General features: G+C 49.6%; 10 protein-coding genes across 10 annotated transcripts; 1 reads left to right on the top strand and 9 right to left on the bottom strand.

Annotated features, from left to right (window-relative positions):
- Positions 1–1,006: 1,006 nt before the first annotated feature.
- Positions 1,007–2,305, bottom strand: TrAFT101_000665 (uncharacterized protein; the record flags this gene model as incomplete). Its single annotated transcript, XM_024909372.2, has 4 exons — positions 1,007–1,140; positions 1,276–1,389; positions 1,469–1,658; positions 1,766–2,305. 4 exons carry the CDS (start codon positions 2,303–2,305, stop codon positions 1,007–1,009), a joined length of 978 nt encoding a protein of 325 aa, XP_024764886.2.
- Positions 2,306–2,972: 667 nt separating this feature from the next.
- TrAFT101_000664 (uncharacterized protein) lies at positions 2,973–7,606 on the bottom strand. Its single transcript, XM_024899205.2, has one exon. The coding sequence runs from the start codon at positions 6,744–6,746 to the stop codon at positions 4,407–4,409; it is 2,340 nt and encodes a 779-aa protein (XP_024764885.1). The 5' UTR covers positions 6,747–7,606; the 3' UTR covers positions 2,973–4,406.
- Positions 7,607–9,957: 2,351 nt separating this feature from the next.
- On the bottom strand, positions 9,958–12,081 carry MET3 (Sulfate adenylyltransferase; the record flags this gene model as incomplete). The annotated part of the gene is made up of 4 exons (XM_024904484.2): positions 9,958–11,153; positions 11,233–11,381; positions 11,478–11,688; positions 11,913–12,081. The coding sequence occupies 4 exons, from the start codon at positions 12,079–12,081 to the stop codon at positions 9,958–9,960; spliced, it is 1,725 nt and encodes a 574-aa protein (XP_024764884.1).
- Positions 12,082–12,638: 557 nt separating this feature from the next.
- Positions 12,639–13,094, bottom strand: TrAFT101_000662 (uncharacterized protein; the record flags this gene model as incomplete). Its single annotated transcript, XM_066126110.1, has 2 exons — positions 12,639–12,945; positions 13,072–13,094. The coding sequence occupies 2 exons, from the start codon at positions 13,092–13,094 to the stop codon at positions 12,639–12,641; spliced, it is 330 nt and encodes a 109-aa protein (XP_065982209.1).
- A 224-nt stretch (positions 13,095–13,318) lies between these two features.
- Positions 13,319–15,008, bottom strand: TrAFT101_000661 (uncharacterized protein; the record flags this gene model as incomplete). Its single annotated transcript, XM_024909371.2, has 3 exons — positions 13,319–13,537; positions 14,263–14,420; positions 14,495–15,008. 3 exons carry the CDS (start codon positions 15,006–15,008, stop codon positions 13,319–13,321), a joined length of 891 nt encoding a protein of 296 aa, XP_024764882.2.
- A 1,175-nt stretch (positions 15,009–16,183) lies between these two features.
- Positions 16,184–16,858, bottom strand: TrAFT101_000660 (uncharacterized protein; the record flags this gene model as incomplete). Its single annotated transcript, XM_024903283.2, has 1 exon — positions 16,184–16,858. One exon carries the CDS (start codon positions 16,856–16,858, stop codon positions 16,184–16,186), a length of 675 nt encoding a protein of 224 aa, XP_024764881.1.
- Positions 16,859–18,003: 1,145 nt separating this feature from the next.
- On the bottom strand, positions 18,004–18,681 carry TrAFT101_000659 (uncharacterized protein; the record flags this gene model as incomplete). Its single annotated transcript, XM_024903282.1, has 1 exon — positions 18,004–18,681. One exon carries the CDS (start codon positions 18,679–18,681, stop codon positions 18,004–18,006), a length of 678 nt encoding a protein of 225 aa, XP_024764880.1.
- Positions 18,682–19,426: 745 nt separating this feature from the next.
- Positions 19,427–20,980, top strand: TrAFT101_000658 (uncharacterized protein; the record flags this gene model as incomplete). The annotated part of the gene is made up of 1 exon (XM_024902286.2): positions 19,427–20,980. One exon carries the CDS (start codon positions 19,427–19,429, stop codon positions 20,978–20,980), a length of 1,554 nt encoding a protein of 517 aa, XP_024764879.2.
- A 531-nt stretch (positions 20,981–21,511) lies between these two features.
- TrAFT101_000657 (uncharacterized protein) lies at positions 21,512–22,538 on the bottom strand (the record flags this gene model as incomplete). The annotated part of the gene is made up of 5 exons (XM_066126109.1): positions 21,512–21,577; positions 21,634–21,652; positions 21,715–21,741; positions 22,371–22,465; positions 22,527–22,538. 5 exons carry the CDS (start codon positions 22,536–22,538, stop codon positions 21,512–21,514), a joined length of 219 nt encoding a protein of 72 aa, XP_065982208.1.
- A 1,291-nt stretch (positions 22,539–23,829) lies between these two features.
- Positions 23,830–26,900, bottom strand: TrAFT101_000656 (uncharacterized protein). The gene is made up of 3 exons (XM_024909370.2): positions 25,664–26,900; positions 24,630–25,515; positions 23,830–24,532 (listed from the first exon to the last, which is right to left on the bottom strand). The coding sequence occupies exons 1-3, from the start codon at positions 26,300–26,302 to the stop codon at positions 24,462–24,464; spliced, it is 1,596 nt and encodes a 531-aa protein (XP_024764878.1). The 5' UTR covers positions 26,303–26,900; the 3' UTR covers positions 23,830–24,461.
- Positions 26,901–27,939: the final 1,039 nt, after the last annotated feature.

Genomic DNA, 27,939 nt, shown 5'->3' with positions numbered 1-27,939 from the left:
GTAAAATAAAAAAAGAAAAAGCTAAAATTCAAAAGCCACGGCGCCAACTTAGGTTTGCGTCCGCGGCTAGAAAACGGGTCCCTGGTCAACGTATTATTACTCCGTCTCTCGTAATGGCTTAGTTCGCTGAACTCCAAGCCGCCATTATTTGTAATTTCTAGGGTAAGGAAAGCCGCACACCGAGGCAAGTGAAGAAAGCAGGATGCTATCTCGAAATAGAGAGTGGAAGTCACGGTGAGGTGAAGAGGGCTGCAATATGGCAGCAGCTGAGCCGGTGCGAGTTCGAATCGGGAAACTGGGAGTAGAGCTACTCGGTAAAGATGGCAACTGGGCACCATCCACGCGAGATAATCGCGATATCCTCGCGATATCCATATGACAGGTGCGACCAAGAACGCGGGGAAGCAGAGCAGCGGCCCATTGAGTGTGTCAGATGGCAGGGTGTGCCGCCTGTCGGTGCCTAAAATCTAATATCATCGTGATTTCTGATTGTCTCTCGCTTCATGCCACTCCATGCCACTCCATGCTATGGTTCACTATTTGTGCGTCTACTAGTCCTAGTTACTACACCGTATGCAAGTCCTCCGCATGCATTTCCAGGGCACCTAGGTATGGATGTATGTCCTAGGCATGTGCAACTGACATCTCCACGGGTCTCGACTGAAAATCCTTAGATCTTCTCGGCACTCGCCGCCGCCAAGTTGGAACGTTAGCGAGGTCCAAGCTACGGGGTATTGTATGGAGTATGGAGAACGGCCCGCCGTTTTCTGCCAAGTGCACGAGTTGGATATTGGATCCATGGATCTTGCGTGGGGCACATCACTGTGAGCATGAACGGGATAGGGAATATCAAGTGCCCAGGTATGGAGTAGCCTGGGGGCGGCTTATTACCAGGTACCTACCCAGCAGGCAAATCAAATCTTCAAGCTATCGTTTTTTTTTTTTTACTATAATTCGTTTCTATTTTCAGTTACCTAACCATGGACTAATCCTTTATTCATTTCTCCTACAGCCCAACAGCCTTTGCGCTCAGTGTCCACAGTTTTTCCGCCTCAATATCGCTAATGGCCGCGGGGCTAACCACATCGACATAGTAATCTGCCAGCCGAGCCCTTTGCTCCAGATACGCACCGTTGTGAGCTGAATGATGCGAGTCGTTAGTTACTACTAGTAGCCCTGCTGGCAGCTGAAAAAAAAAAGGATTCCGAGGTTGGTCAAGGAGAAGAGGAACCAAGGAGTAGGGAAGAAGAGGGAGATTGCTGAGAGACGGCATACCCTTGAGAACTGGATCGAAAGATGCAAATACGTGAGTTGATATTCCTCGCTCTGGCGATATCAACTCTGGCGTTTGCCAGCCATATGGTGCTCCACCCATTCGAGAAATTCTCCCTGCAGAGAGAAGAGAAACGCCTCCGAGTTAGCGGTCCGATAGCTCACGGCAAGCGGCGTAAACAATGGTTCAACTTACAACACTCATCTCCATCTCCTCCAGGCGAAAAGTCCAGATGACTGCCAAGATTGGTCATAACCGCTCCCGGGTTTACACTAAACGATAGAAGTCCATGATCTCCCAACCTCTTTGCAAGCTCTCTGGAGAAGAGAATGCTGGCCGTCTTGGATTGGGCATATGCACCCCATTTTTCGTACGTCTTTCCATCCTGTGTTGTTTGTTAGCAGACCAACCCTCTTTAATTTTGGATTTATAATGACCATGTGGCGACGAGGAAGTAGGACCAACCCGCTCCCAACTTGACGGTTGACTCACTTCATAGTTGATATCCGCATGACGAATGCCGCTAATGTAATGCGCACCGCTGCTGATATTAATCACTCGACCATCCTTTGCGGCAAGGACCTTGTCCAAGATCAGGTTGGTGAAGAGGAAATGGCTGAGATAATTAACCGTAAGATGCTTTTCGAACCCATCGACGCATTTCTCGTACGGCACCGCCATGATGCCCGCGTTGTTCACCAGCACGTCAATCACGGGGACGTCATCCCAAGAATTGACCTCCTCAGCCGCTTTTCGCACCGAAGCAAACGATGTTAAATCAAGGCCCAACACTTTGGTTTTGACCTCTTGGTGCGCCTTGGTTATCAGTTCAGCCGTTTGGCTAACCTTATCCAGGCTTCTTCCCACGAGGATGATCAACTCCGGTTGGCCTCCAGCGATCGTCTCAACATATTTTGCGCCGATGCTGTTGGGAGAAACTCCTGTGCAAAGGATAGTCTTGCCCTTGATGATGGGGGCGTATTCAGCGACCAACTTGGGGCCCGTAATGGTGTCTGGAAATGGGTAAGGCATGTTGGAGCTTTGAGTCTTGGCTCTTCGCTTCTCGCGACAGGTTTGAAACTAAGCAAGGCAAAAGAGTAAATAGGCCGTCACACTGACTAAAGAATCAAATAGAGAAGTTGTGTTTGAAAAGTACTGAGACGAGGGGACAAATCAGCTTCTTTATACACCTCTGACAACGCATAAAGAGCATAGCTTCTTTCAACTTCTGCTCCTTCTCCACCGGTCTCTACCTTGCATTTGCGTCTTCATTCTCTTTTGCCCCCATTCTAGCTCTTAGTCGATAACTCGCTAATTTCTCACATGTTTTTCGTATTTGTATGTCCTCTTCCATATCGGACAAGACGCGGCCTCTTTCTCATCTTGCTGTTCTTGATGTTTGGATCACAACCGCACATAGCGGGTGTTTTGGTGTTTGCTGGTTGGCTGTCTACATATTCCTGAAATGGAAATGAATGCGTCGCCCTAGGCTCGATCAAGTGGTTGGGTGGCGCTTGTAAGCGCTCATAGTGGCTGGGCCGATTCATCGTGGCTTGTTTTTTATGGAGCAAGAAAGCTGCTGGCAGCTTGACGGCCTTCTGCGAAGGGTAAAGTTTTCGTTGATTCTTAATCATACTCTCTGAAGGATTAATCATCTTGCCGCTGTGCAAGGCGGCGGTTTGACTGACTGTGGCTTTACAGGTCCTCGAATGGGCTTCCTTGAATGGGCAAGAGGTGGCTCTGAATAAGCTGCCGATGGTGCGCCATCGCGTTACACCTAGCCTCGGACGAGACTAAGGATGAATTCCGAGCCGAGACTGTCGAGCAATAGACCGATCTCGAGCGGAACGAGCCGATTCGATTCTGTTCTGCATCTGCAGAGTGCGGGTATCCCAACCCATGCCCAGTTTTGCTACTCAATAGGGTTCTTAACTAAACCTTGACCAGTACGGATACCCAAGATTCTCTCTTATTTAACGGACCTGTTGTTTATTGAAAACACTTGTTCTGTACGTCATAGTTGTTCTTTAGTTAATAAAACTTGTTCTTTATTGAATAAGCTTGTCTCTGATTTAATAGACTTGTTTATTGAAACTTGATTAGCGTTGATGCCCATGGTCATCCGTTTCCGAGTCATGGCATTATAGTAGACTGAAACTTCAAGAGTTTGTCACCATTGAGAAACAGAAGCTTACTTGAATGACCACTCCACAATTATAAGATGAGACCAAGCATCGTTGGCAAGACACCGCGTTAAACGACTCTCATCCATAATAAGCCTTGCTCTCCTCCGATGAATGAAATAGTTGATGAGATTATCTGTTCCCATGCTCACTCTGTAGAATAAATAGATACACAAGCATGCACGCACGCAACTTTCCTTCTCGAAAATCCCGAAATAGCTAGCAATCAATCAATCATGAGAAGAAAATGACACAACGATGACGATGACGATAATAAAGACAATCATAGGACCATGCAACACAATATTAAAAAACCATTTCAGAAAAAGAACAACAAAAAGAAAAAGAAAAAGAAAAAGAAAAAAAGAAAAAAAAAAGACCAAGGTGAAGAGACAGAAAAGGGAGAGCGCAAACGTCAAACATCGGCTCGCCAACAGCAGCATCCTAGCCGGACAAGATAAGACCAAACAAAACAAGACAAGACCAAAACAGTAACCGCAGCAAAAATCCCGTACAACAGATGTGGTATCCGACATGGTTACATTGTTAATATCAACTCCAATATGTGCCCCAACCTTTAAACCTCGTCTGCCCTGTTGGCAACGCGTAGCCAACTCTTCTTATTTTTTTTTTTCCCATGACAGTGAAATGTGTTCTCGAAATCTTCCCAATGCCACTTCCCTTTTCATCCGTTTCTTCCTTCATTCTTCCACACGCATACACGTGCCTCCTTTCCATCTTTCTCTTCCTTCCACCGTCGTCATTTTGCAAACGCAAGCGAAAATGGGTCATACTGCAAGTGCTTGCTTGTTTAATAAAGGAGGGAGAAAAAAACTTTGAAACTAAAATTCGCAGGCTTTCAATCGTGGCTCGTAGACAACTCGTATATCTTCCATATGCTTCTCTCCTTTATTCTCTGCCATTTCTCTATATCGATACTCATGTCGCCTCTATTCCTCTTCTTCTTCGATGGGGGCCGGAGTGCGACGTTCAACACGTCTCTTGGGCCGCCTGTGTCGGCTGCTGCTGATGTTGCTAGCCGAGTCATCAGGATAGAGATCATATTCCTCCATCTGCCAGTCCTCGTCGCTGGCGTTGCCAGCATCGCTCTCAGCCCACGCAGGTCGCTCGTAGGTCGAGTTTAGGGAGTTGCCCGAGCCGGGAATCGAGAGCACGTCGATGCGTTTTCGGCTCTGGAGGTTCTGCATGAGGCCGGCTCCGCGCTGTCGCAGGGCAGTTCGAACTGTCTCTGCCTGGTGGTGTAGCTTTTCAAAAGCATCCTCCAACGCTTCCATGCCCTGATAAATCTCTCGCTCAATCTCGGCAATGGCCGCCATCTCCATCTCCTCGTCGTTGGAAACCGGGGGGCGGCTCCCACCCATGCCGGAGGAAGTAAGGCTGATGAAAGACGCGGGAGTCGCACCGCGGGAATACGGAGAGAACGGGGTGCCATTTCGAGAACCCAGGGCCGAAGGACCACGGAATGGTGTCGGGCCCCTCGACTCTACACCGCCAAAGTCGTCACCGTCAGCGCCTGACCATAAGAACCCGTCAAATCGGCCTGATGTTAGAATCTCCCATTCCTGGCTATTAATGTTGGACAGAGTGATGAGAAGGTCGTGGGTATGGCGGTTCTTGATGAGATAGGTAACACTCTCCGCATCACGAGGAACCTGCTGAAGGCGGTATAGCCGCTGCAAGGAGAGACCAGTCTTGATGATGAAGTCGTTGCGTGGTCGGTTAAGCGGGGTTGGTGCACGCGTGGCAGGCCTCAGCTCCTTTGATCCGGATAGGAGGGCGTTGAAGAAGGGCCGGTCCTCGGCGTCGAGATTGGTCAGGATGGCGAAGCTCAGCGTCTCGTCATCGACCTCCTGAGGAGGCGGAACAGGCGTCTCGCCTGTGCTGTGGAGCCACTTGTCGACAGCAGACCGGACCTTCTTTGACTGTCGTAGATAGTGTTCTCTAAACTCCTCAGCGATATCAGGATCTAGCTGGATGGGAGAGTCTGGCCGCCGGGGGGTTTCTCCCGACACCTCGGCCGCCTTGGTGCCAATGTCTGCCAAGTCAAAGGGTGGCCATTGGGGGAGTTCAATACGGCCGCTGACCCATTCAAGCACATCGCCCCAGTTCAAGCCGCGGTGAGGTTCGTTGGACTTTTCGCATATGATGCAAGAGCAGCCGTGAGGTGGCAAGTCTCGAGAGAAGACGTTCTCTAGCCGGTCGAGCAGACGACGAGCGACTGATCGATGGCCGGTGGCCACGGCAACCGATCCTTGCTTTGAGAGGACGGTTTGATACTGGTCCAGGAGGCTAACAAAGGGCGTGAAAAGCGTCTCGGCACCAGTGAGGGGGGATTGTGAGGGCCTGGAGCTGCCGTTTTGGACGGGCAGAACAGACAAGAAATGCCTCGTGACGGGAGCTGAGAGACCGCCGTTTTGCAGTAGATAATCTACCCTGGGTATGTCGAGGACATCGACGGCAGGAGGTGGAGGAGGCGGCGGTGGCGGCGGAGGATGAGTGGGCGCCTTCATGGCAGGCGTGGCCGTACCCGAGGCAATGGTGGATGCATAGTCGTCGCCGTCAATGCCAGAGGCGGGAGTGCGAGATCGCTTCGAGTCGCCGTAGAGGTGGGAGGGGAATTGGTGAGCCTGGGTTGGCGTCTTGGGAGATGAGTCCTGGGCACTGGACGGGGAGGAGTCGACATGGAGCGGCTCAGGCTTGCTCTTCTTTGCGCTTCGAGTTGACGATGACCGCTTGGATGAGTGGCGTGAATGTGAGGCAGTACTGGACGAGCGAGATAGGACAGATGACCGAAGCTTGTCGTGGATCTTGTTTGTGGGTGAGCGTATTAAGGTCGCTGCGCTGGTCGACGAGCGGCGGCTAACCTTTGAGGATTTCTCTTCGGCAGCACGGGAGGCGGACCTGGAAAGCGTCGACCTGTTGCCGCGGTCCAGGAGTTCTTCGGCGCGTTTTCTGGCGGCCGAGACGTCTGTATCGGGAGGCGTGGGCGGCCGAGACCGAGACGACCTTTTAGAAGCTGATCGAGGTATGTCGTCAGGGGCGAGGGTGTTTTTGGATCGACGCTCCTGATCTCCACCACCCGAGGCAACGTCGGTAGGCTCAGGCGTCAGCGGGTTGGAAGCCTTGGCCTGAGAGGTGGAAGAGCCAATGTCTTCGCGGCTGTTGACGGCCTCTTTGCTGTGCGCCTTGTCAAAGGACGGGTAAGGCAGCGAGATGCGATCCTTTTCGATGGAGAGCTTGGACATTGCGTCGACGGTCAGGTCGGACATGGAGACTGGGCGCTGGGGCAGCAGGCGGTCCCTGTCTCTCTCTCGGTCTCGGTCTCGATCGCGATCTCTGTCTCGGTCCCGGTCAGGTTCCCTCTTGCGGTGTCGCCTGGTGGACGAGGTGAGCGAATGGGTGTCGCTGGAGCTGCGAGCGGATTTCGAGGAGCGGTGGGGCGGTCTCGGTCAGGCTTGCGCTCTGATTTGGACCGACGGGCCTTGTCGCGCAGGCGGTCGTCGTCGACATTGACGTCGGCGTCACGTTCCTTGGACGGCATTTCGAATCACCATCGGGGCAGTTGCGCTGCGTCTATTGGGGGGACGGACTCGTGGTGGTTGGACTTTGCGGAGGCTGCAGCGATTTTGAGCAGGGGTTCCTTTTTTGGGATTGGATTTTGTGTGGTGTTTGCCGTCTCTCTCGCTCTCTCTTTTTTTTTTTTTTTTTTGCAAGTGGGAAAGGAGGAGACCAAGAAGAGTCGGGATAGGACAGAAGAAGAATGAAGATGGAGCCGACGGGCAAACGAAAGCGGCGAGCTGCAGATGAAGAGAGGAGGAAAACACGAGAGCAGGGAAATGCAATATGCAAGCCGGACAAAGAGTGAGGGGACGGTGAGGAAGGGATCAGCCGAAATCGAAATCGAAATCGAAGTCGATGCCGGAAGCTCTTTCTTGGCTCACTCAGGCAGCGACGACCCCTACTAAAGAGCTGGAGGACTGGCACTAGGGGGCAGTACCGGTACGAGACAGGGTGGTACCTGCCAGGCGATACGAGCGCTGTGACGACGGGCTTCTAGGGGCATCGCAGCAGATGGGGCTGCAAAGGGCGGTACTGGAGGGAAAGGTACCTCTACTTTGCGAGCCGCGATGGGGTGGGTCGGCGGACGCAGCACATGCCTTCTGAGGTACCTACTGAGGAACATGCAGCTGGATGTGGGCAGATTTTAGCGGTCGTGTGGCCTGGAATCTGCCCTTTATTGAGTGCTGCGCGCTGCGCTGCTGCAGTGGCACGAGTCTGTGATGCCGCGTATGGCTGTCGCTAGAGCGCAGCTTAAGCCGCTGGCAGTGCAGGGCGGTGCATCAGACCAGCCGAGCAACGTGCCAGCAACAAGTCGGAATGACGAACTGCTACTCCATACATAGCTCGGCATTGTCGCTGTCTCCCTCTCCCGGTGCGACCCCGGATGAAATGGCGCTTTGGGGGCTGGTTGATGTCACAGGGCACCCGCTAAGAAATGTTTTGAAAGGCTATAAGAGAAATTAATGAGTACTATGTGATATGCTATTTGAATCATCATCAATGAGCTAAACTCGCAATGCTGGCGCCTGACGGTGCGTGAAAAAGATGACCTTGAACAACAAACAATGAAAGCTTCGTGGGCTGATGATGCCTTACGGCGGGTGCTCCAACGAGCCTAAAGCGCGGCCCGGCCACAACGGTGCGCCCAACCCGCGCCACTCAGGAGCCCATTCGCTGCGCTGTAGCACCTAAAATTGGCAGCCCAGCGCCTTTTCCGCACCAAAGCAGCTTCGAATGAGCGGCACATCAAACGTCGAGAGCCGGCGCCAATCACAGCCCAATGGAGGGGGGGGAAATGGCCGGAATGATTGGCTGCAGCGGGCTTTTTCTTTTTCCTCTTCTCTTTTTTCTCTGCTTGTCTTCTCTTGCGCCCCCTCCCCTGACGTGGCATCCGGCGCTTCACCCTTTTCTGATTTTGTGGCACTGGAGTTTTGGAATATTCTCATGGAACATATGCGAGGGGTAATTTTTTTTTTTGTGTATGTTTTGGTTGCGGTTGAATGCAGAAACATTGAGTGCCAAAAGATGGCGCAAGGGCAGTCCAAGAGAAGAGAATAGATGGAGAAGAAGAATCATCATACCAAGCAGTATTTACTATGTACTGCTCTCGTCAAAGATGCTCCAATATCGAAGCTTTGCATGACACACGCACACACACACACACACACACACACACATGCAGCATCATCTATACTTCTATACTTTACCCCTCAGCAAGATACAGTGCAGACACTCTTCGTATAAACGATGCAGCAATCGCAGCATCTTCCGCCAATCGCATCCATGCCGCATGTTCAGTAGCGGAGACATGCCACCGTTATGCAGTTGCAAATGCCACCACCTCCAAGCAAAGCAGATAAAAGGTGCCTTATCTTCTTCATCTGCAAGTGACCTGCATCATCACATCACAGGCAAATTATCAAATGAAAAATGCCATTCCATTGTGTGCGATGCATTAAAGAAACGAGAAATTCCTTTATTCTTTGTGCTTTTTGCCTGTGCTAACTAGGTAGTACTTGCAAGTTACTCCAATGTTCTGCCTGGCCCCGGTCATGTCTTGCATCTCAATTCTTTCCTCTGCCCGCTCATCCTCTTGTCCGATCCTTCAATCCTTGTTCTATTCCTTTCAAGTCCACCTCTTTTCATCCATCCATTTCCTTTCTCTTCCCATGCTCTGTCCATTGGTGAATATTGCAAATAATACTGGCGACCAAATACAGTGAATGGTTTTTTCTCTGTGGTGGATATTTCCGTCTGCAGTTGGAGAAACTATATATATATCGGTTGGTTGGCACCATGACGTATTCTAAAATTTCATCTCTTCTTTAATGCTCTAGAGCACTCCAGATAAATATATAGCTTCCAAAACCTTAGTTGTCAGTGTTGGTTGAGAGGCTTGCAAGGTACAAGCTAACATCTCATCTGCCCCCCCCACCCCTCCTTGGCTTGTGACCAACACTTAAAGCAATGCTTTGATCAGCAGGTTTCAAGGCATTGCTGCTTGTAATGTGTCACAAAAAAACAGAAACGTCAATGCAAATCAGCAAATGGTGGTATAATTGTTGTCATCAAGCCAGACACTTTCTTTATTGAACTAGTTCTCCTAAGCCGCCATATCTTGCTCTAATAGAGTCTTGTACGTCTTTTACTCCGTGCCACCTCTAGCTTGCAGATATTTCATCCATCGTATCTATCCATCTATGCAAAATAAGCCATTGAGCAAATGCTTTTGGGGACTTTTTTTTTCTCCTTTCCAAAGCACAAATCCATCACATATATGTATCCAAACGCCAACTCTATTGCCTCTCCTCCAAGTACATGTATATATGTCTATACTTATGCTCATGGGGAAGAAAAGCAAACAACAGTGTAAACAAAACTAAAACGATGATAAAGCAGAGACAAAAAAGCAACGCTCCTTTACAGACGATCCAAAAGGCCCCGGCTCTCGAGGAGCAGGATGATCTCATGCACAATAGAGCGGACGTTCTGCTTGGTCAGGTCAACAGTCAGATCGGCCTTCTGGGGCGTCTCATAGGGGTCGTCGACACCGGTGAAGCCCTTGATCTCGCCGGCGCGAGCTCTCTCGTAGACGCCCTTGCGATCAGTCTTCTCGCAGTGCTCGAGCGGCGTGGCAACGTGCACCAGGAAAAAGGGTCCAGACTTCTCGACAAGCTCTCGCGCGTGCTGGCGAGCATCCTCATATGGCGCAATGGGGGCAGCGATGACGGCAGCACCGGCCTTGGTCAGCTCCGAAGCAACAAAGGCGATGCGGCCAATGTTGAGGCTTCGGTCCTGGCGGCTGAAGCCCAGTTCGGATGAGAGCTCGGCACGCACCGTCTCGCCCAGTAGCATGGACACGGGTCGGCCACCACCCTGGTTCAGCGTTGCCTGGAGAGCACGCGCAATCTGGTCCTTGCCGCTGTTCTGGTAGCCCGTCAGGAAGACGGTGAAACCCTTCTCACGCGGCAGCGGGTTCTGCTCTCGCAACACCTTGACGACTTCGGGGTAGGAGAACCACTCGGGAATCTCCTTACCGGTTCTCAGGCGGTTTCGCAGCTCTGTGCCGGAGATGTTCATGGTGCGAGTGCCCTCGGGGATCTCGTTGGCAGGCATGTACTCGTCGCGGTCGGGGATGTAAATCATCTCCTGGAACTCGACCATCTTGATGCCGAGCTCCTCCTGGTGCTGCTGCACAAGGATCTGCGCATCGTAAGGGCCGTAGTGGTCCTTGCCGTTCTTGTTCTTGCCGGGGCCGGCGTGGTCACGGCCAACAATGAAGTGCGTGGAGCCGTGGTTCTTGCGGATGACGGCGTGCCACAGAGCCTCACGGGGGCCGCCCATTCGCATGGCCAGAGGCAGCAGAGCGAGGGCAGCCATGCCGTTGGGGTATCGGGGCAGCAGAGCGCGGTAGACGCGGACTCGGGTGAAGTGGTCGATGTCACCAGGCTTCGTCAGGCCGACGACGGGGTGGATGAGGACGTTGGCTTGCTGAGAGCGGGCGGCCCGGACCGTCAGCTCACGGTGAGCGCGGTGCATGGGGTTTCGGGTCTGGAAGGCGACCACCTTTTGCCAGCCGAGCTTGTTGAAGTGGGATCGCAGCTCAGCAGGGGTGACTGTGGAAAATCAAACTTGTAATTAGTTGCTTGCTCTTTGAACGTAGACATGCTTTCTGGAAACTGGAACATAACATACATCGCAGGTCGAGGAAGTCATAGTGCTCAAGGCGGCTGATGGCCTCGAGCTTTCCGCCGACGTAAAAGTCCTTTGCGACGCTGAAGAGGTGCTTGATGCCGGGATGGGTGTCGTCATCGCTGCCAAAGACCAGCTTGGCCTCCTGAACCCTGGATTGCGCGCGCCGTGTTAGTTCTGCAGGATACGCGCCAATGACCCGACCAAACGAGTCGCAAATCCCAATCGCATTGTGACGGCTTGCTTACTTGTCAGGTCTGTACACATCCTCGACGGTCAGGATGGCCAGATTCCGGTCATCTCTGAAGTCGCGCAGCGTAATCTTTGCGCCCGGCTTGATGGAGAGCTCATCAATCTGTGCCTGGTCGACGTCGAGGGTGATGGGCATGCTGAAGAGCAAGCCATTCTCGAGACGGTTCTCCTTGACGACTCTGTTGTAATCATTTTCGGTCATGAAACCTACATAGTAAAAACAGCAGCGTCAGTAATCGCGGCCGTATAAGTCGATTGCGCCTGTCCCTCTCGCCCCTGCTCTGCTTCGCTTCGCATCGCATCACATGCGCGAACGCGGGGCAAGTCGAATCCTTGCGATCCGATCCGCATTGCGCGCGGGCTGGGCTTGGAGGGGCTTTGCGACCAGCACTAATAAGAGTGCGGCTGCACACAAGCAAATCACGACATACCTTCTAGGGGCGAGAAGCCGCCATTGAGGATGAGCTCCAAGTCGCAGAGATGGCGCTCGGACAGCACAAGCGCGGGGAGAGTCTCGGACTGCGCAAGCAGCTCGGCCTGGCGAGGCAGATCGCGGGCAAAGAGGTCCTTGAGGACGCCGCCGTGGGGAGTGTTGGCCATTATGACGATGGTGGGGTGGTCAAGCTTGGGAGGGCAAAATGGTGTCAACGGCACGACCAGTCACGCAACAGGCTCTGGTGGAAGGGAGAAGACGGCGACGACGGAAGCAAGCAAGCCCAAGGATAGCAAAAGAACAGGGAGTGAGAACGACAAGACAAGATGGAAGAGTCACAGAGAAGGAGAGACAGAGGGAGAGAGAGAGAGAGGAAAGAGGAAGAAGAGTATGGATGGGGGCGGGCGTCTCAACGCCAGACTATAAATGCTTTTTCTCCTCTGGGGTCGTGCCGGAGATGCTAAAACGCCAACGATCCATGGCCCAGAAAAGGTACATTTGCAGTCCCAAGGGCAATCCGTAGAGACACGCCTGGCACATTGGTGATCCCGTAAGCAGCCTCGTAGGATGATGTGCCTGTCTCGCCTCGATATACACCACCACTCCCCACTAGCCAGGCTGCCCATGGGAAAACTGGCCCGTGGAGTCGCAATTCGCAGCAGCTATTACTCGGCAATGCTCCACAGAACAGAAAAAAAAGACTGGGAGCGGCCCACCGCAGCCATCAAATGGCGGCATTTGGCTCGAGATTCTGGCGATGACGTGCTCGAGAGCGATGCTCCGGGTCCCGCATGGCTTGACGGCCAGGCCCAATCAGCGTCGCGCAGATGTCCGCAAAGGCCAGTCCGAGTATGAGGGAAGCAAAAGCAAAAGACCTTTTCCTTCGACGAACGGGGGTAATTGTCTCCATTGAATAGGTTAGCCGCAATTGCGAAATCTCGGGCCATCGGCGGTGGATGTCGATGCCTCTTTCTCTGTCTTTTGTTTTTATCCCTCCCTGGGGCTGAGGAGATCGGCCTGCATACGTAAACCTGCTGCTGATCGTCACTACAGACACAGACGGCTTTATATGTGTAAACGACGGAACCCTAGCCGAACACAGATGATCGACAGGGTGAAGATTGGAGGATACTATACGGTTCCATATGACAACTCACCAGCCATACAGACGACCGACCATCCTATGCGCTCATGTCCCCAATCCCCCAATCCCCCAGCCCAGGATGATGACAAAACAGCTTCGACGATGGAGGGAATTAAACACAGAGAGGCCCCAGTCCGCCGACTAGCCACGGGCTAAGGAGCGTCTAGTGTCTCCACGTCTTCGGGCCATCGCTGCGTCTTTGATTCTTTCTTCGCCTTCTGCAACGTTCGGCCGCCTAAGCCCTGGGTGGGAGACTTGGTTCAGATTTCACCACCGGCCGCCTCGATTTCGCCATTTTCTTTTTTTGGCAAGGCCCCCTGGCTTGGTGCCGGTTCTGGGGCGTGTTCCGTAAATGCGCTTCTCCCAGCAGCTCTCCGTGTATGCGGCTCGCCAACGGCTCTCGGGCTCCCTGCGGGCTGTGCCTGTTCTTCGGGCTGTCGGCGGTCGTTGCAGAAAGCCATGATAACTGCGACAATCCCCTGCTATCGCTATCAGCATCTTTCCGTGGCGCGGCTTCATGTCTTGATCCATCCAGAAGTGCCGTCCGCACATGAACTGTTGCAAGCATACATACATGCCTTCTGTATACTTCCCTAGCATATGTCTATCAGCAATGCGTGTCTGCGTAAACAATCCCATGATGCATAGTAGCCAAACTGAAGTTGTGACAGATTTGGAGACTTAACATTGTTGAAATTTTTTTTTGTCGCCGCTATATTCTGGATTTCTTATCAGTCATGCCAAATGGTTTATCTACAGATGCCGTCTCAAGGCAGTTGCTGCTGGACAGTGGGGGGAGGATCCAATAGTGCTCATTTTTCACCAAGCAGTCAAGGTCAAATTATCAACAAAAAAAAAAGTCCGAGTTCTATTGTTCTCTAACCAAATCAAATAGAAGAAAGAAAGAAAATTTTAGTTTAGATCCCAAAAAAACAAAAGTAGCACCCAAAATCTGTAGAATACCTAGGTAGGCAAAATCAACAACAAAGCAACAAAGCAACAAAGTAGCAAAATCTCAGTGTCGCACGACCCGTTGGCCTTGGTTTTGAGTCATGTTTATCTTCATAAGAAAGCAACGAAACGAAACAAAACAAAAGAAAGAATCCGTGTGCACAGTTCGTGTCTCGTCTCATGGCTGACCTGTGTAAATTTCTCCAATAATAGCTGATATGGCGAGTGCCGATGCCAGGCTTGCAAATTTCACCCACATGATATGATTGCTAGTAGTTCTCTTATAGCCTCGAACGCCTCGGACCCTGAGACACGGTATCTGGTTTCTATAGCGGCCGCTGTTCAAATCCTTGCTGCAGCACATATAGTTGTTCATATATCCTGGCCATAATCGATAATCCGGGGGCAAGCCTATTTGTTGTATTAGCATCACATTCTCTCAGTAAATGTTTTAACGGGGGGGGGGGGGGCATCTTAAAACGTACGAATCTCTGGTTGCACGAGTCCATCGTTAATCTCTGGGTTTAACACAGCTAACTCTTCGATTGTTGCATCAATGTTAATTTCTCTCGTCGTTGATTTTGCTACAAAGCGGTCGATGGCATTCGCCAGTTTGGCTAAGGATGTCAAATTCTCTCTGGGAATGATTGTTGACAAGCGTGCAATCTGACTCTCATCGACGTCCGGTAGCTGCAACAAACAATGGCCAATAGGCGGAATTCCGTACGTATCCGAGTCACAAGTACCTCCAAAAAAGAGCACCTGTATGTGAAATCTTTCCCTCATGGCTGTACCCACCATGGCATGGTATTCCTGGGGAGCATTTACTAGGAAGACCTTTTTCCCAGCAATATAAGTTATTGCCCAGTCGAAATCATCCTCGTTTACGATTCCTTTATGTAGCGTGTAGTTGAGGTTGAAGATTGATGTAGCAAAATTAAACTCGGTGTCGTTGTTCACAATCCACCCAATGGGCCATTCCTCTGAAGAGTTCGCCATGATTAGTTTGTGGAAGTTTTGGTGGAGATTAGATCTCAGGGTTTGGCGCGTCAAGGTTCTGGGACAGCTGTGTTGGCACCTAGAGGTTTCTGCAAGAGTCTAATGGATGTCCGAGTGATTCAAAGCGTATTGGGTAGTGTTGTGGTAACTAGAAAGTTTGGTGTGTCTGGATTGCTTCGAGATGGTTACCAGAAGGGCTGGATCTGCCACTTATTATAGTTTTTCGCGGAGGTCTCAAGATGTATATTGCTATTGTGTTAACACTATCACAGCGAAAACCGATTCAAAACGGCCTTGATAGCCCTCGTGTTCAAAAAGTAAAGACAAACACCGAGTGCATGCTCTGAAAGGCGGCTCTTTGTAACACCACTTTCACAAATGTCTTTGAAGAGGCAAGGATTACATAAATTTCACATTGTAAAAGAAGCGTCTCTTTGTGCATCAGGTTGAAAAAAGACGTCAAATCATCAAGAATGATGAACGCTATGCCTTTGTCTTTGTCTGAAGCCGGTTGGACGCCGCTTGTATATAATTGTAACGAGATTGAATCCAAGAACAACGTTTGGAGAGTGTCGCAGGCATATAATGCAACCGCACAAAAGAAAAAGAAAAAGAGAAGAGATCATAGCCCGTTTTTGAACAACGATGAGGTCTCAAAGGGAACATGAGAATTCGGCTTTTGGAACTCAAAGAGACTACAAAGGATACAGGTCGAATAGAAAGCAAAACTGCCCCCTGAAGAGCAGGTGAATGCCTACCTGTACTACAATTCTATTTGGTATCTCCTCCTATTTACTGTGTCTTTAACCACCTTAACACAGTAGTGTGTAGATGATTTAATGTTTCCGGCCCTTTCACATCTATTTATAGGCATGTTCAAAGATTGGTGTTAATGACCGAGGGTAGTCTTTTAACTGGTGGTTCTCAGTAGTAAGTCAAGCATAACAATATTCTTTATTTCAAATAGCAAGGCCTTCATACCCTTTACACAATCTAGAATCCCGAAAACATTAAAAAAACGAACACTTGACTAAATAATGGTAGATACATCATCAAAAGTTTGAATGGTAAAAGGAAGGAAAGCCTCATTTAAACAAAACAGAGATCCATTAAAGAAAAACACCGATTGATCAGCGATTAGATCAACTAAAACACATCATTCCCATCTTTTCGACCTATGATAGCCGATTAATCTGTCTGATAATGCCTTTTATGACGGTTGCAGATACATCTCTCCCTAATGAAACCCATGGTTCGCCCTCCATGTAACCAGCAAAGCCGCGGACTGTCATACACGGCACCCTGGGGCCAGCTTCGGGTCCACAACACAACTCATCGGTTGAGCAGCCCACATACATTGCGTGGTACAAGATCTCCCCCTGCCCGAATTCATCTCCAGGTAAGTACAGCCCCGTAGGATAGCCATCTATGTGCTCCTGCACTGCAAGTAGTAAGAGGCTTGCGTTCCGCTCATCTATAGCCGTAATGCCATTGCCGCTAGGGTAAAAATCGACCTCCTGGGTGGTAGGAGTGTTAATGATGCAGTGCCCGATGCGTTCGTCACCTAATGCGAAATTGGACGTGTAGTCGACGCCGCCAAAGATGATCAGCCTTACGTGGCGAATATGGCTGTGCACGCATAAAATTGCCGACGACATATCCATCTCCTCAGCATAAACTACATTGACATTGTGTATTCCGATTGTACCCGGCGTAACGGTGATTGTAGTGGAATCGAGAGGGGAAACCCATTTCCCCTCGCTTTCCTTGCTATCCAGATACTGTAGAGCCTCGTCATATTCCTCTTGGAGGAAAACTATCCATGCAATGTTGCGGATGATTGATGCCATGGTGGTGACTTTGAAAGATTGGTCGTGTAATATTGATATGCAACTGACTGTTTGACTTATTTTACCATAGATACTATGAGAGCTAGGTAGCCATATATATATATCAACATACACGCCACAGAAAACGTATACTGTTTTTGCCGTTATCATTGAGCGTGTGTTGTGAAAAATCATCAGTAGACGAATCCTTTAACGGCAAGAAGCTTTCCCCTTCCCTTTCCGCGTCTTTGTTCTTTGCTTCTTTGCTAAATAAAGATGCTTTAATAACAATGATTTGGTTGTTTCCATCTCTTTCGTATTTATTCACAAGTCAAAACACCCTCTACCAATCCAAAATCCATCAACTTGAATGATAACAGTAATAAGATTTACATGATCAAACATGGTACCAAAAAATACTACCGAAAAGGAAGACGGAGAAAGGAGAGGCTGTTCAGTTTATATACAAGGGTTTTTTTGCTGAACGTGAAATGTATGATCTAAAAATAAAGGTGGTAGAAGGATACGAAAAACGGAGTTGATGAACACTGTCTTCTCTCTTTAAAAAGAAAAAGAAAAATTCCAGAACCCCCCTCCCCCCCAAAGTATCACATCTTAGGTTCCCAATGTCAACCGCGCTCTCTCTGACTTCTGGGGGTTAATGTAGCCAACACCTACGTTACGTGAAGAGAATGTTCTTTGCAAGTGTCACATTCATCCAAGGCATCTCAAGATTAAAACACCAGATCATGCCCTGCAAAAGTTTCCATAAATTAGAGAGATAGGCAGCTCTCATTTATACTATATATACACCGTCAATATCTATGCAATTTTATATAATCAATGTAGGCCTCTCAAAGGAAAATACAATGATACCTGTTTACTTAAAGTCTCATATAGCATTGTTCTGCTATAATGTTAGAAACGAAAACATCCCAATGAAACAAAAATATCGCTATTCATTTGAAATACAGCTAACAAAAAAAAATGAAGAGAAAAAAACCAATGACTCTTAATCAACTAATCGTTCTCCTAAAATACCTGATGAAAAACAACAGAAAGTAGTAGAACAAACATTTTTAGACAAAAACCCGCTCTCTCAATACACCGATATCCGGGCTTTCCAACAAAAGGCCGTCGCTACCGTCCTCTCACCTTCTCCTTGTTTACTCTAGCTTCTCCATTTGCTCAATAATTTTCATGATGGTCAGTGCAGATGCTGTAGATGCAAGCTCAAGCTGATCCAAGTCAACCTTGCATAGGCCGACGACTGTGATATACGGCAGCCCGGGTATGACACACATGCGACTCTCAATGTCTGCCTGGTTCTGGTCGTAAAGAGCGTGAGCGTAGCACGTGCGACCGCCAATAGTGTACCCCTGCTGATTATGTAGAAGGCTGCTTACCGCATCGAGAAGGCTCTTTGCGTTCTTTCGACTCTCTTCAGGAATACTTTCTCTTATATTCTGATAGTAGGCCTCAATTTCCTCATCAAAGACGGGAGTGCTTATGGCACAATCGCCAATGTTGAAATGGCCGGGTGTGTAGTTCGCCAAGTAGTCAAGGCCGCCAATGATGTAAACACTTATGTTCTTACCTTGGGCTTTTAGCTCTTCAGCCATTATCTCGGCTGCACGATTTACGTAACGCTCCTTTTCAGCATTCACTAGGTATACATCATGTTCTTTAATCGTGCCAGTGCAATAGTAGTATTCTATGGGATCTTCAGGGGAGGCGGGTGCGTGATCTTCCCAGGCTGTTGGCAGAGCGTCTCGATTAAGAAGGTTTTTGGCCGGTCCGTATTCCGTCCAGGACGGAATGATCCAAGCAATCACAGATGACATGATGCTATCTATTAGAGGGTGTCGCGTATTAGTGTTGAGATTTTGACGTTGGATTGTCTTGTGTCAGTGGAGAAGTAGGGAAGTAGAGAGCTGGCTTGATTACTTCAAGAGGGATACCAATTGACAGTATCAGGCTTCCCCTTTATACACATGGCAAGATTTCGAGCTGCTCACTATAGATGAATTGTTGCTATATTAACAATTATACGGGAGTAGAGTGAGCTGTGAAATAAACTTGTTGAGTTCATCTCAACAGCGAGATTACACTTGATGCTAACAAGACAGTCCTTTGAAACATGGACCTTTACAAGGGACAAGTCCGGATAAACAAGGAAGCCAATTTACTGTATAAAGAATAATGGAGAAAGAAGTACCAATTAAAGAACACAATAAACCGGGTTATACAGCCAAAGAATAACGGAGAATTAATTGAACAAGGGTTGAACAAGAGCCACCACACCTGTTCACGAAGAGTGTTGACCGGATAAGCTGTTCAAGGGATGCAAGAAAAATTGAACAGTGCTAGGCGGTATGCAAATTTTGTATCATAAATACATAAATTTCTTGTCGTCCAAGTTACGTGTTCTAAACTTGTAACTTTTTAGTACTCAAAGTTGAAGAGAGAAAATATCTATCTACTACATTGAAACACAAATTCTTTGCTCTTTAGTAAAAAAAAAAAAAAGAAACATCATTTCTTCTGCCAGACAAACAAAGCAAAGCAAAAAGCCCGATATTCCAAAGCATGGCACGACAACCATCGAATAGCGACAAGGGACAGCTCATCCTCGGCTTCGACGTACTTTACATGATTCTCATGGATTACTTGGAAAAAGATAAAGACGTTCTAAACTTCATGCTAGCAAGCAAACTCTACTACGAGCAGTTTCATAACGCTTGGCTCCTTCACAATGTGCTCCATCGCGGATGTACGGCTCTAGAGGGAGCCGGGAGAGGAGCCAACAGGGTCATGGTCGAGAGGATACTTGAAATCCCAGGTATAGAAGCGGCTGTACCTCGCGGTATGTGGCCAATGACGGTCGCGATCGCTAGAGCTTGTGGCTGCCTTGATATAATGAGATTGATACTGAAGGTCAATTGCGTCCGGACCAGTATCGACGAGGAAGCCCACGAGATTGCTATAAAGGGAACGGAGGCGTGGAAAGGGCGGGAGTTTGGTGATTCCTGGCTACAGATAATGTGGGATGCTGTCCGATCCGACCAAGCGGATGTGGTAGATCTGTTCCTTTCCCACGGCATGACGGTAGAGCTGTGCGGTCCATCCGGCATGACGGCTTTGCACATAGCGACTGGAGGCGCTGAGAAGGAGCATCTCGTAAGACTTTTGCTGGAAAAGTATAAAGCCGACCCGAACAACATGGCTGTGACATCCTTTCCCTGGTGGGACACACCTCTTCATTTGGCGGCCGCCAGAGGCAGTGCTACAGTTGTGAAGCTGCTACTCGAGCACAAGGCAGACCCTTGTTATGGCCATGAGGGGGGGCTCTGCCCGGCCTTAGGAACGGCGGCCGAGAGAGGTCATAAGGATGTTGTGGAAATCCTGTCACAAGATGAGCGAGTCGAACTCAGCGCACAGGATTGGATGGGTGTGACAGTCCTGAGCGATGCTGTCTGGGGAGGAAAAGCAGACGTAGTGCAGATGTTGCTTGAAAATGAGCGAATCGATCCAAACGCGCCGGCATCCCACGGCCGTTCCCCACTACTAATTGCCGCTCAATATGCTGCTCTCAACCCCGATGAAGACCCCGACGAAGACAAAGAGACTGACGCCAGCGGGCTAGCAATGACAAAGCTGCTTCTGTCCGACAAAAGGGTCGATATGTTCCTGCGGGATGACGGTGGGCGGAACGCCTTGTTTTGGGCCGCACGGAGCGGCAAACACAAAGTCCTAGAAATGTATCTCGCCGACGGCAGACTTGATCCTAACGAAACTGATAATGATCTAAGAACGCCAGTCTCAGCTACATCTTGTGAAAAGTGTATGGATCTCCTCATCAACGACACGAGGGTCGACCTGAATATGGCAGATAACAGAGGCATGACACCACTCATGCACAACACACTTGAGCGGAACAAAGCCAATATTGAGCGATTGATATCCTCGTGCCGTGTCGATGTGGGCAAGGTAAACATGGAGGGAAACACGGCGTTAAGATTGGCTCTTAGGACTCGCGGCTGCAACCGGATTGTAACCCTGCTGAGAATGGGCAAGCCGCGGGCTCCATTGGCAGGCCGAAGGCATTGGAGACTTATGGAACCAGGAGAAGACGTTGATTAAATACAGAATGCGATGGAGCAAGGATTGGAGTAGATTTAACTTTGGCTGATGGTATTCCGTAGATGTTGCGTAGGGTAAATGAAAACGCTTAATATCTTCATGCCTAGTATTCACTGTGAGTTAGATTGGCATCAACAGAGACGCTGACAATTACATCAACACACTGGCCAACTGCTTTACTCCATTGCCATTTTTAAAAATCCATTCTCGCCGACACATGATGAAACAAATTGACATACATCTGCGGGATGCAATAACTTTGTTTCTGCTTCATCCATATTATTAAACTGACAAAATGGCATGCGGCAATTGTGCGCAGGATCATCAGCCATTCCACATTCCACTTCATTAATTTCGCCCACCAATCTCTGACAACTTAGCAAACACACCAGGACCAAGTACACAGCTCCAGCACTCCAGCAACCAGCGTACCACGTCATCTCGTTAATTCATGATTCGAAATATACAGCACAATCCACAAACGTCGGCTCTAAGTCTTCATTAGAGACGACGAGAATGAACAGAGTAACTTCACTCCTTGTGCCGGACGGTGGGGCTGAGGCTGGTCTCTCGGGCGATGTCGATCGGTAACTGCTTCTAAAGGATATCGTTAGAAAATGATAAAGGGCTACATAAAAGTATGGAGTACTCACGACAAACAGGTCAAGCACTCTGAGACGGGAAGGGACTCTGAAATGAGCTCTCCACAGCCTGGGCAGTGAACGAGCTCACACATGCTCGAATTGTTGATGAGGATATGGCTAGAGTTGAAGGCAAAAGACCGCCAACTTCGATTTGAAACCTGGCCAAACTGAAAGCCTGCACAGTAAAGCTGATGGAAAGTCGTCTAGTAGTCCTTGATCGACAGCTTCAAATTAGTCTTTGCGTCCTAGACTACTATCCGAGCATTTGTCGTTCTGCTCTGCTTTCTTTATACTTGCTGCATGCCCACCTTCGCTTCACATTATGCCGAGCACTCTACAGGCTCCGAAGCGAAGCCTCGACAACGTTGCAGGCCTAGCATCAGCCAAAGACAAAGGACATCCGTACACATCCGTATGCTTAGAAAGGGGGGTGCCCAAAGGAAAGGAGGGAGAGAGACATTTCCAGAGAAGGAATAAGAAGGAACCTTCCAAGTCCTTCATCCTCCGACTCGTCTTCAACGGACTCGTGGCCCTAGTTCGCTTTCGACCGGCCTTGCGAGCCAACAACACTTATGAGCATGTTTCCCCTCTCCACTCGGCGCCCCCCTATATTGAGAGAGATGACACACGCTTCTCGAATCCCGTGATGGCCAAACTTTAATAGATGGCGGGAAATGTCACAGGCTGCAAGGTACAGCGGCAGGCGGCAAGGAATAGCGCCAAGATTCTCTCCAGGATCGAACTACTAGTAATAGGAGAGCATTCGAAATGGCCATCGGAAGCTAGCCGAGCGAGACATCGCAGGTTTGGTGGCGTTCTTCTTTCCACGGCTAATTTTACCCTGTTCAGAATGTCGTAAGCGACTAAAGTTGCTTTTTGATTCAACCTTCTGCGGTACGGACTTGGAACGGCATCTCCTTGTCCTCACCAACATGTACACGTTCTCGTGTGAACGTTTCGCGTGAGTCAGTTTCTGTGAATCAGGCAGGTTAGCCATCACAGTCGGATTTGAATGTGATTGTTTTCTTCACTGCCACATCACATGGATTCAATGACGAATACAGGCAGAAAATAAGGGCAAAAGCGGCTGGACACGGCATCAGACAGAGACGAGCAGAGAGCGTCTCTCGTATGCAGCTCGCTCGTCTCGAACAGAGACCAGACAGCCCAGACTCTAATCGTCACTGACGTTGCTGGCCAGTCAAAGCGCTCGATAGGCGAAGTTTAGTCACCATGGCCATGATCGCCTGTGACAGCGAGAATAAGTTGGATGGAGGGGGATGAAAAAAAAAGGGTAGGGTTGTATTAGGCTGCATCCTTTAAGGCGATGTGCGTATAGATCGGTGCTTGCCAATTTTTACGGGGGCGTGACTGCAGGTGTGATACTGGGGGAAGAAAACAATGAAATCAAGGAAGGAGCGAAGGAAGCAGATCTTGACGGCACTTCAGTCGCGCATCCGATTGGCTCGAGGTCAGATAGAGCGATAAATGGGACAAAAAAAAGGAAGAAACAAGACGTGGAAGTCCAGACGCCATGGGTTTCAAGCGCAACACCATCTCAGCATCACAGCCCCCTTGGTTGACGCCGTCGCTGCGACCCTCCTTGGCCAACACGATGCGCAGACAGGCAGCTGCAGGTAGCACGAGCCTCGCCCACAGGGCTGACCAACAGCAAAGAGCGAGCCAGGGCTATCCCGGCGTCGGTGGGCCGTGGATGAAAAATGAAAAGCAGAGATCCCGTCCCTAGTGAGACGATAGTAATGCTGTTATTCCTGACGAGGGAAGCAATATATTGATGATATTGATGCAGTAGCGCTTGTCAAGAGTCCTCGTCGGGCATACATATGCCGAAGACCACAGATAGTTGGAGATCTGCTGGCACTACCGGCACTTTTTTTTGTTAGAGCTCGGACACTTTTTTTGCTGGTGGCCTCCGTAGAAGCGCCGCAATATGAAACTACTACTACTACATGCTTAGCGAATATCATACAAAGGCGCCATCTCGAGATGCGCCGGGATCTGGAGAGAAATCAGGCCATAATTGCGTATCTGAGAACTAGTCTGAACGCTTTGGCGTTTTGATAGGCATAATGTATGTCTTTATGGAGTCGTCTTCGGTTAGGGTGTCTGACTTATGAAAACTAACAAGAATGCAAAGGCGGTCGGTCCTTGTATGAATGCATCATCTTCGATAAATGTAATATTGTGTGTATTTGATTCCCCTGTATCTCTCTATAATCCATTATCAAAAGACAGGCTTGAAGAAGAAAGAAAGAAAGAAAGAAAGAAAGTGGAAAGAAAGGATTGACTAGACAGTTGATACATGTCCCCTTTTGATGTTCCTCCCTTTCTTCTCCGTCTTTGCTACCAGAAACCATCGGCTCAATTTCCCAAAATGCAGCGCGCCGTATCAAACTCCTCTTCTCAAATACCACCCAATGTAGAGATAATCATCCGTCGTCCCATGTGTTTTAAAAAAAAAACTCCCCCCAAGCAACCCCATCCATCTATTTCCTTTGGGGTGCCGTATTCATCTTCAATGCTCATACCAAACGGTTTGATCCTTTTCTTTTTTTCCTTTTCCCCCCTCCTGCTCAAGCGGAAACGCACCAGCATAATCGCAGAAATTAAGACAACAAACGAGACAAAGACAAATTAATAACTAACAAGGTATTCATCATACAGTTTTCTAAACAGAGTTTCGCGCTTGCTGATATCCTGTTGAGAAGAAGAGAAGCAGAGAAGAAGAAAAAGAGGGGAGGAAACGATGGTAGTGCGGTCGGTATAATTAAGAGTCAAGTGAATATATCAATGATGTGTATGTGAGACCGCTAAGTCTAATAGTAGATGGCCTCGATGAGATAAAGTATGCCAAAGAATAAGAAGGCAACGGCACCGCCAACAGTCACTATATACACAGCCTTGGTTAGTGTCTTTTCTTTGTAAAAAAGATTGTGTTGTATGTGCATATAAGCAGTGAAAAAAATCTGGATTCCTCAACTTACCAACTTTCAGACTGACGCGTCCAGCAATAGCACGACCACCGATAACCGCAACACCGGTGCAAATGGAATGTCCAGCCAAAGCACCGAGCGTAACCCACCAATAGTCCTGTCCAGCAGCCATAGCAATGGTGGCAATCTGGCTTCGGTCTCCCCACTCGCCCAAGAAAGTCATGATAAAGGTCTGGACCCAGGCTGGGCTCAGGATGAGAGAGCAAAGGTTGCTGATGCCACTGCCGAAACTGCTGAGGCTGTTTGATTTGCGAGAAGGGGCACGAGAGGGAGATTCGGAGGGCGATCTCGGAGAGGGGAACCTGTTCTTGCGTGAAGACCTGCCACCGCCAAGGCCCATCTCAAGAGCGTCACCAGAGATGGAGCCACCTCTTCGCTCAAGCTCCTTCTCCTTCTCAGCCAGTTCTTGCTCAACCTCGTGCATCTCGGCTGTGACGCCTTCGTTGGGATCCATGTTCATTCCCTCTCGGAGGAGTCTGGCGCCAAAAACGAAGAACAGGCCGGCGGCGAGAAGACCAGTCAGACGCTTGGAAATCAGAGCCGGCACGGCATGTCCCAGGACGGCAGACAAGACAGTCATGACTGCAAGAGCTCCGAAAGCAGCAGAAAAGACAACCATGCGATCGTGTTTCATGGCCATGAGAGCGGCCACCAAAAAGGTCTTGTCTCCAACTTCGGAAACTAAGATCATGGTGAAGGACAGGATGAAAGAGTGGAAAGGCTGGTTGATGCCATCTTCGCCTTCAGAGGAGTCTGGTGCCGACGGTGATGAGCCTCCGGGCTTTGGCTTGGAGATGTCGAGATGGTCTTTCTTTGCGGAGTCTGGGACGGGCGGCGACAACTGTTCGCGAGGCGTGTCGGGGAGATAGCCGGGTTTCTATCCGCCAATGGGTGTTAGTGCATCGGATCATTGGATTCTCATCGCTCCATTACCGCATTGCTGCCGCATAGCTGCCGCATCGCATAGAGATGGGTACATGCATGCAGCGGCAAGGAAAAAGGGGAGGGAATAATCAAGGTCATACCTCCAGCCCGGTGTAACCAGTGTCTTCGGTATCCTTATCGGATGAAGACTTCGACTTTGACTTGTCCTTGTCCGAATCTGCTGGTTTGGTCTTGTCTTTGCCTTTGCCCTTTTCAATCTTCTTCTCCTCACTGTGAGGCAGCGGAGGGTGTTCCTTGGGCGCTTCCGGCTGGTTGACAAGCTTCTCGCCAGTCTTGCCCTCGTGGGCCTTGCGGGCCTTGTCCTTTTCGGAGACGCCGCCCTCGGTGCCCGTGGTGCCATCCTGAGGCTTCTCACGGTTCTTGTCGAACATGACGCCATCGTTGGACTCGGGAATCTTCTTGCCGTCGACCACGGTGGGATCCTTGGGGCGCCCCTTGAGCGTGGGCAGGTCGCTTTCGCCCTTTGTCTCGGTCGATACCTTGCCGTCGGTCTCGACAAAGGGTCCTAGGTGAGGCTTGCCGTCTTTGCCGTCTACGGGCGCGTCCTTGGTGGGCACGCCGAGACGGCCCTTGAGGATGGCGGCGTCGGCAACATCACCAGGGATGGTGTCTCGCTCGCTGTTGGCGACGGTGGCGGCAGCGGGATCTGTGGCAAGGGCGCTGGCGATGGAGGGCAGAAGGAGGAGGAGGAGAGGAGAATGCTTTGCTCGGAATTGCATTGCGGCGGGAGGGGCTGGAGTGGAACAGCAGCCTTGTTGACGTCGTCGAATCTCGGTAAGTCAAGGGTCAATGTTGCTCAATGCATCCGGATGCGATGCGGTCTTTGGTGAACACGAGGCCGTTTGCCACGCGCAAGGCGGAGGAGCAGGGCTACGCAGCAGGCAATTCGGGGCTGGAGAGCAGAGCGAAGAAAAAGGCGACGCTTCAATGGATGCGAGATGGGGAAAGGGGCGGGTTGCGAGATGGAATGGCCGATTGAAGACGCAAGCTCGCGTGTCTTGGCCGGTGGATGCACACAGGGCTCTCGGAGAGGATTAACTCTGACGGAATGGGTGTTCTTGGTGTCGCAGACGGACGAGCAGGATTGGCGACAGCCGACGAGAACAGTTGATAAAAAAAAAAAAAAAAAGTAATGAGGGAGCGAGACGAAGATGATAATAATAGTAAAAAAAAGAAAAAAAGTTGGAAACAGTGAAGCGAAGAAAAAGGAGACCAGAGAAAGAGACGCCTTGTTGAGGAGGCAGAAAAAAGAATCCAAGCAGGCGTTCGAGGCTCGCTGTCCTTTTTTTCCTGGCCCCTCTCAATGCCAATGCTGGAAAATGAAGTTCTGGGCTGCCGGCAGCACGGCGGGCGGTCCCTCCAGGTGCCTGGCGCTGGCTGTCGGCCGCTGCGCGAACGCTGGTTCCCCTTAAAAAGCACCTGTGCGGACTCCATCGTGTGCAATTTCGCGGCCTCTCGCTGGTCCAAAGCGGCGACCCCCTTGCAGCGAGGCGGTGGATCCTGCCCCACCTGCCGGCCACCCAGACGCCCCTTTGCGGACGAGTTTGGCGAGCAAAAGCGGGCTTTGGCTGCAAATGGAAGCGAATGAAGGCTTGCAGGTGAAAATACGATGGAGCGCACTGTAGCAGCAGTTCAGTGCTGTGCGCGTCTTCATCATCATCAGCCCAAGCCCAAGTCTAGGTACATGTATTTGGTACTCTTGAAGATGCACCAAACGACCACAAGCCGCGGGTGTATATAAATTCTGAATACTTATATTAACCGAGCAGCCGCTAGCAATAGAAGCAGTAGAAATAAAGTTATAGCAGCGAGGACTATCGAGGGTCACATGACGCACAGACCCTGGTTGGCTTGCTATATACATCCAGCCATCATCCCAAGTCTTTACATGTATTCTACAGAGAACACAAGCCTTTACGTTCCACCTCTAATACTGAATCGCATATTCGATGACATGAAACCAAATGGGCGATTACGTTTAAACCAAGTCGCCGAAGAATTGTGGTATCAAGTTTCACCAAACGGTGAGTTGGGGTTGGTGATATTCCTCTGCAGAGCTACAATCACCCATGATAATTTTCCATTGAATATATAAATAGTTTATTAATTGGTTAACTAGGTAATAGCATTTACGGGTTGTTTCTCTGAAATATCCTACAACGGACGTTAACTTTTATCATTATCTGAAAAGCAAAAAGAAGAATTCGGCCAATGTGAAATTGGCAAGAGAACTTGATGCCTACATATTTCCACTGCACACATGGAAAAAAAAAAATAAAGATTCAGTCGTTATCACGCCCTGAGCAATACCGCAATCAATTCTGTGGGAACTATCTTCCTATGGCCTCGACTCAAG

The sequence above is a fragment of the Trichoderma asperellum genome, chromosome 1 (genome assembly GCF_020647865.1).
Source record: "Trichoderma asperellum chromosome 1, complete sequence".
Lineage (NCBI taxonomy): Eukaryota > Fungi > Ascomycota > Sordariomycetes > Hypocreales > Hypocreaceae > Trichoderma > Trichoderma asperellum.
Note: the sequence above shows the minus strand (reverse complement) of the source record. Positions and strands in the feature narration are given on the sequence as shown.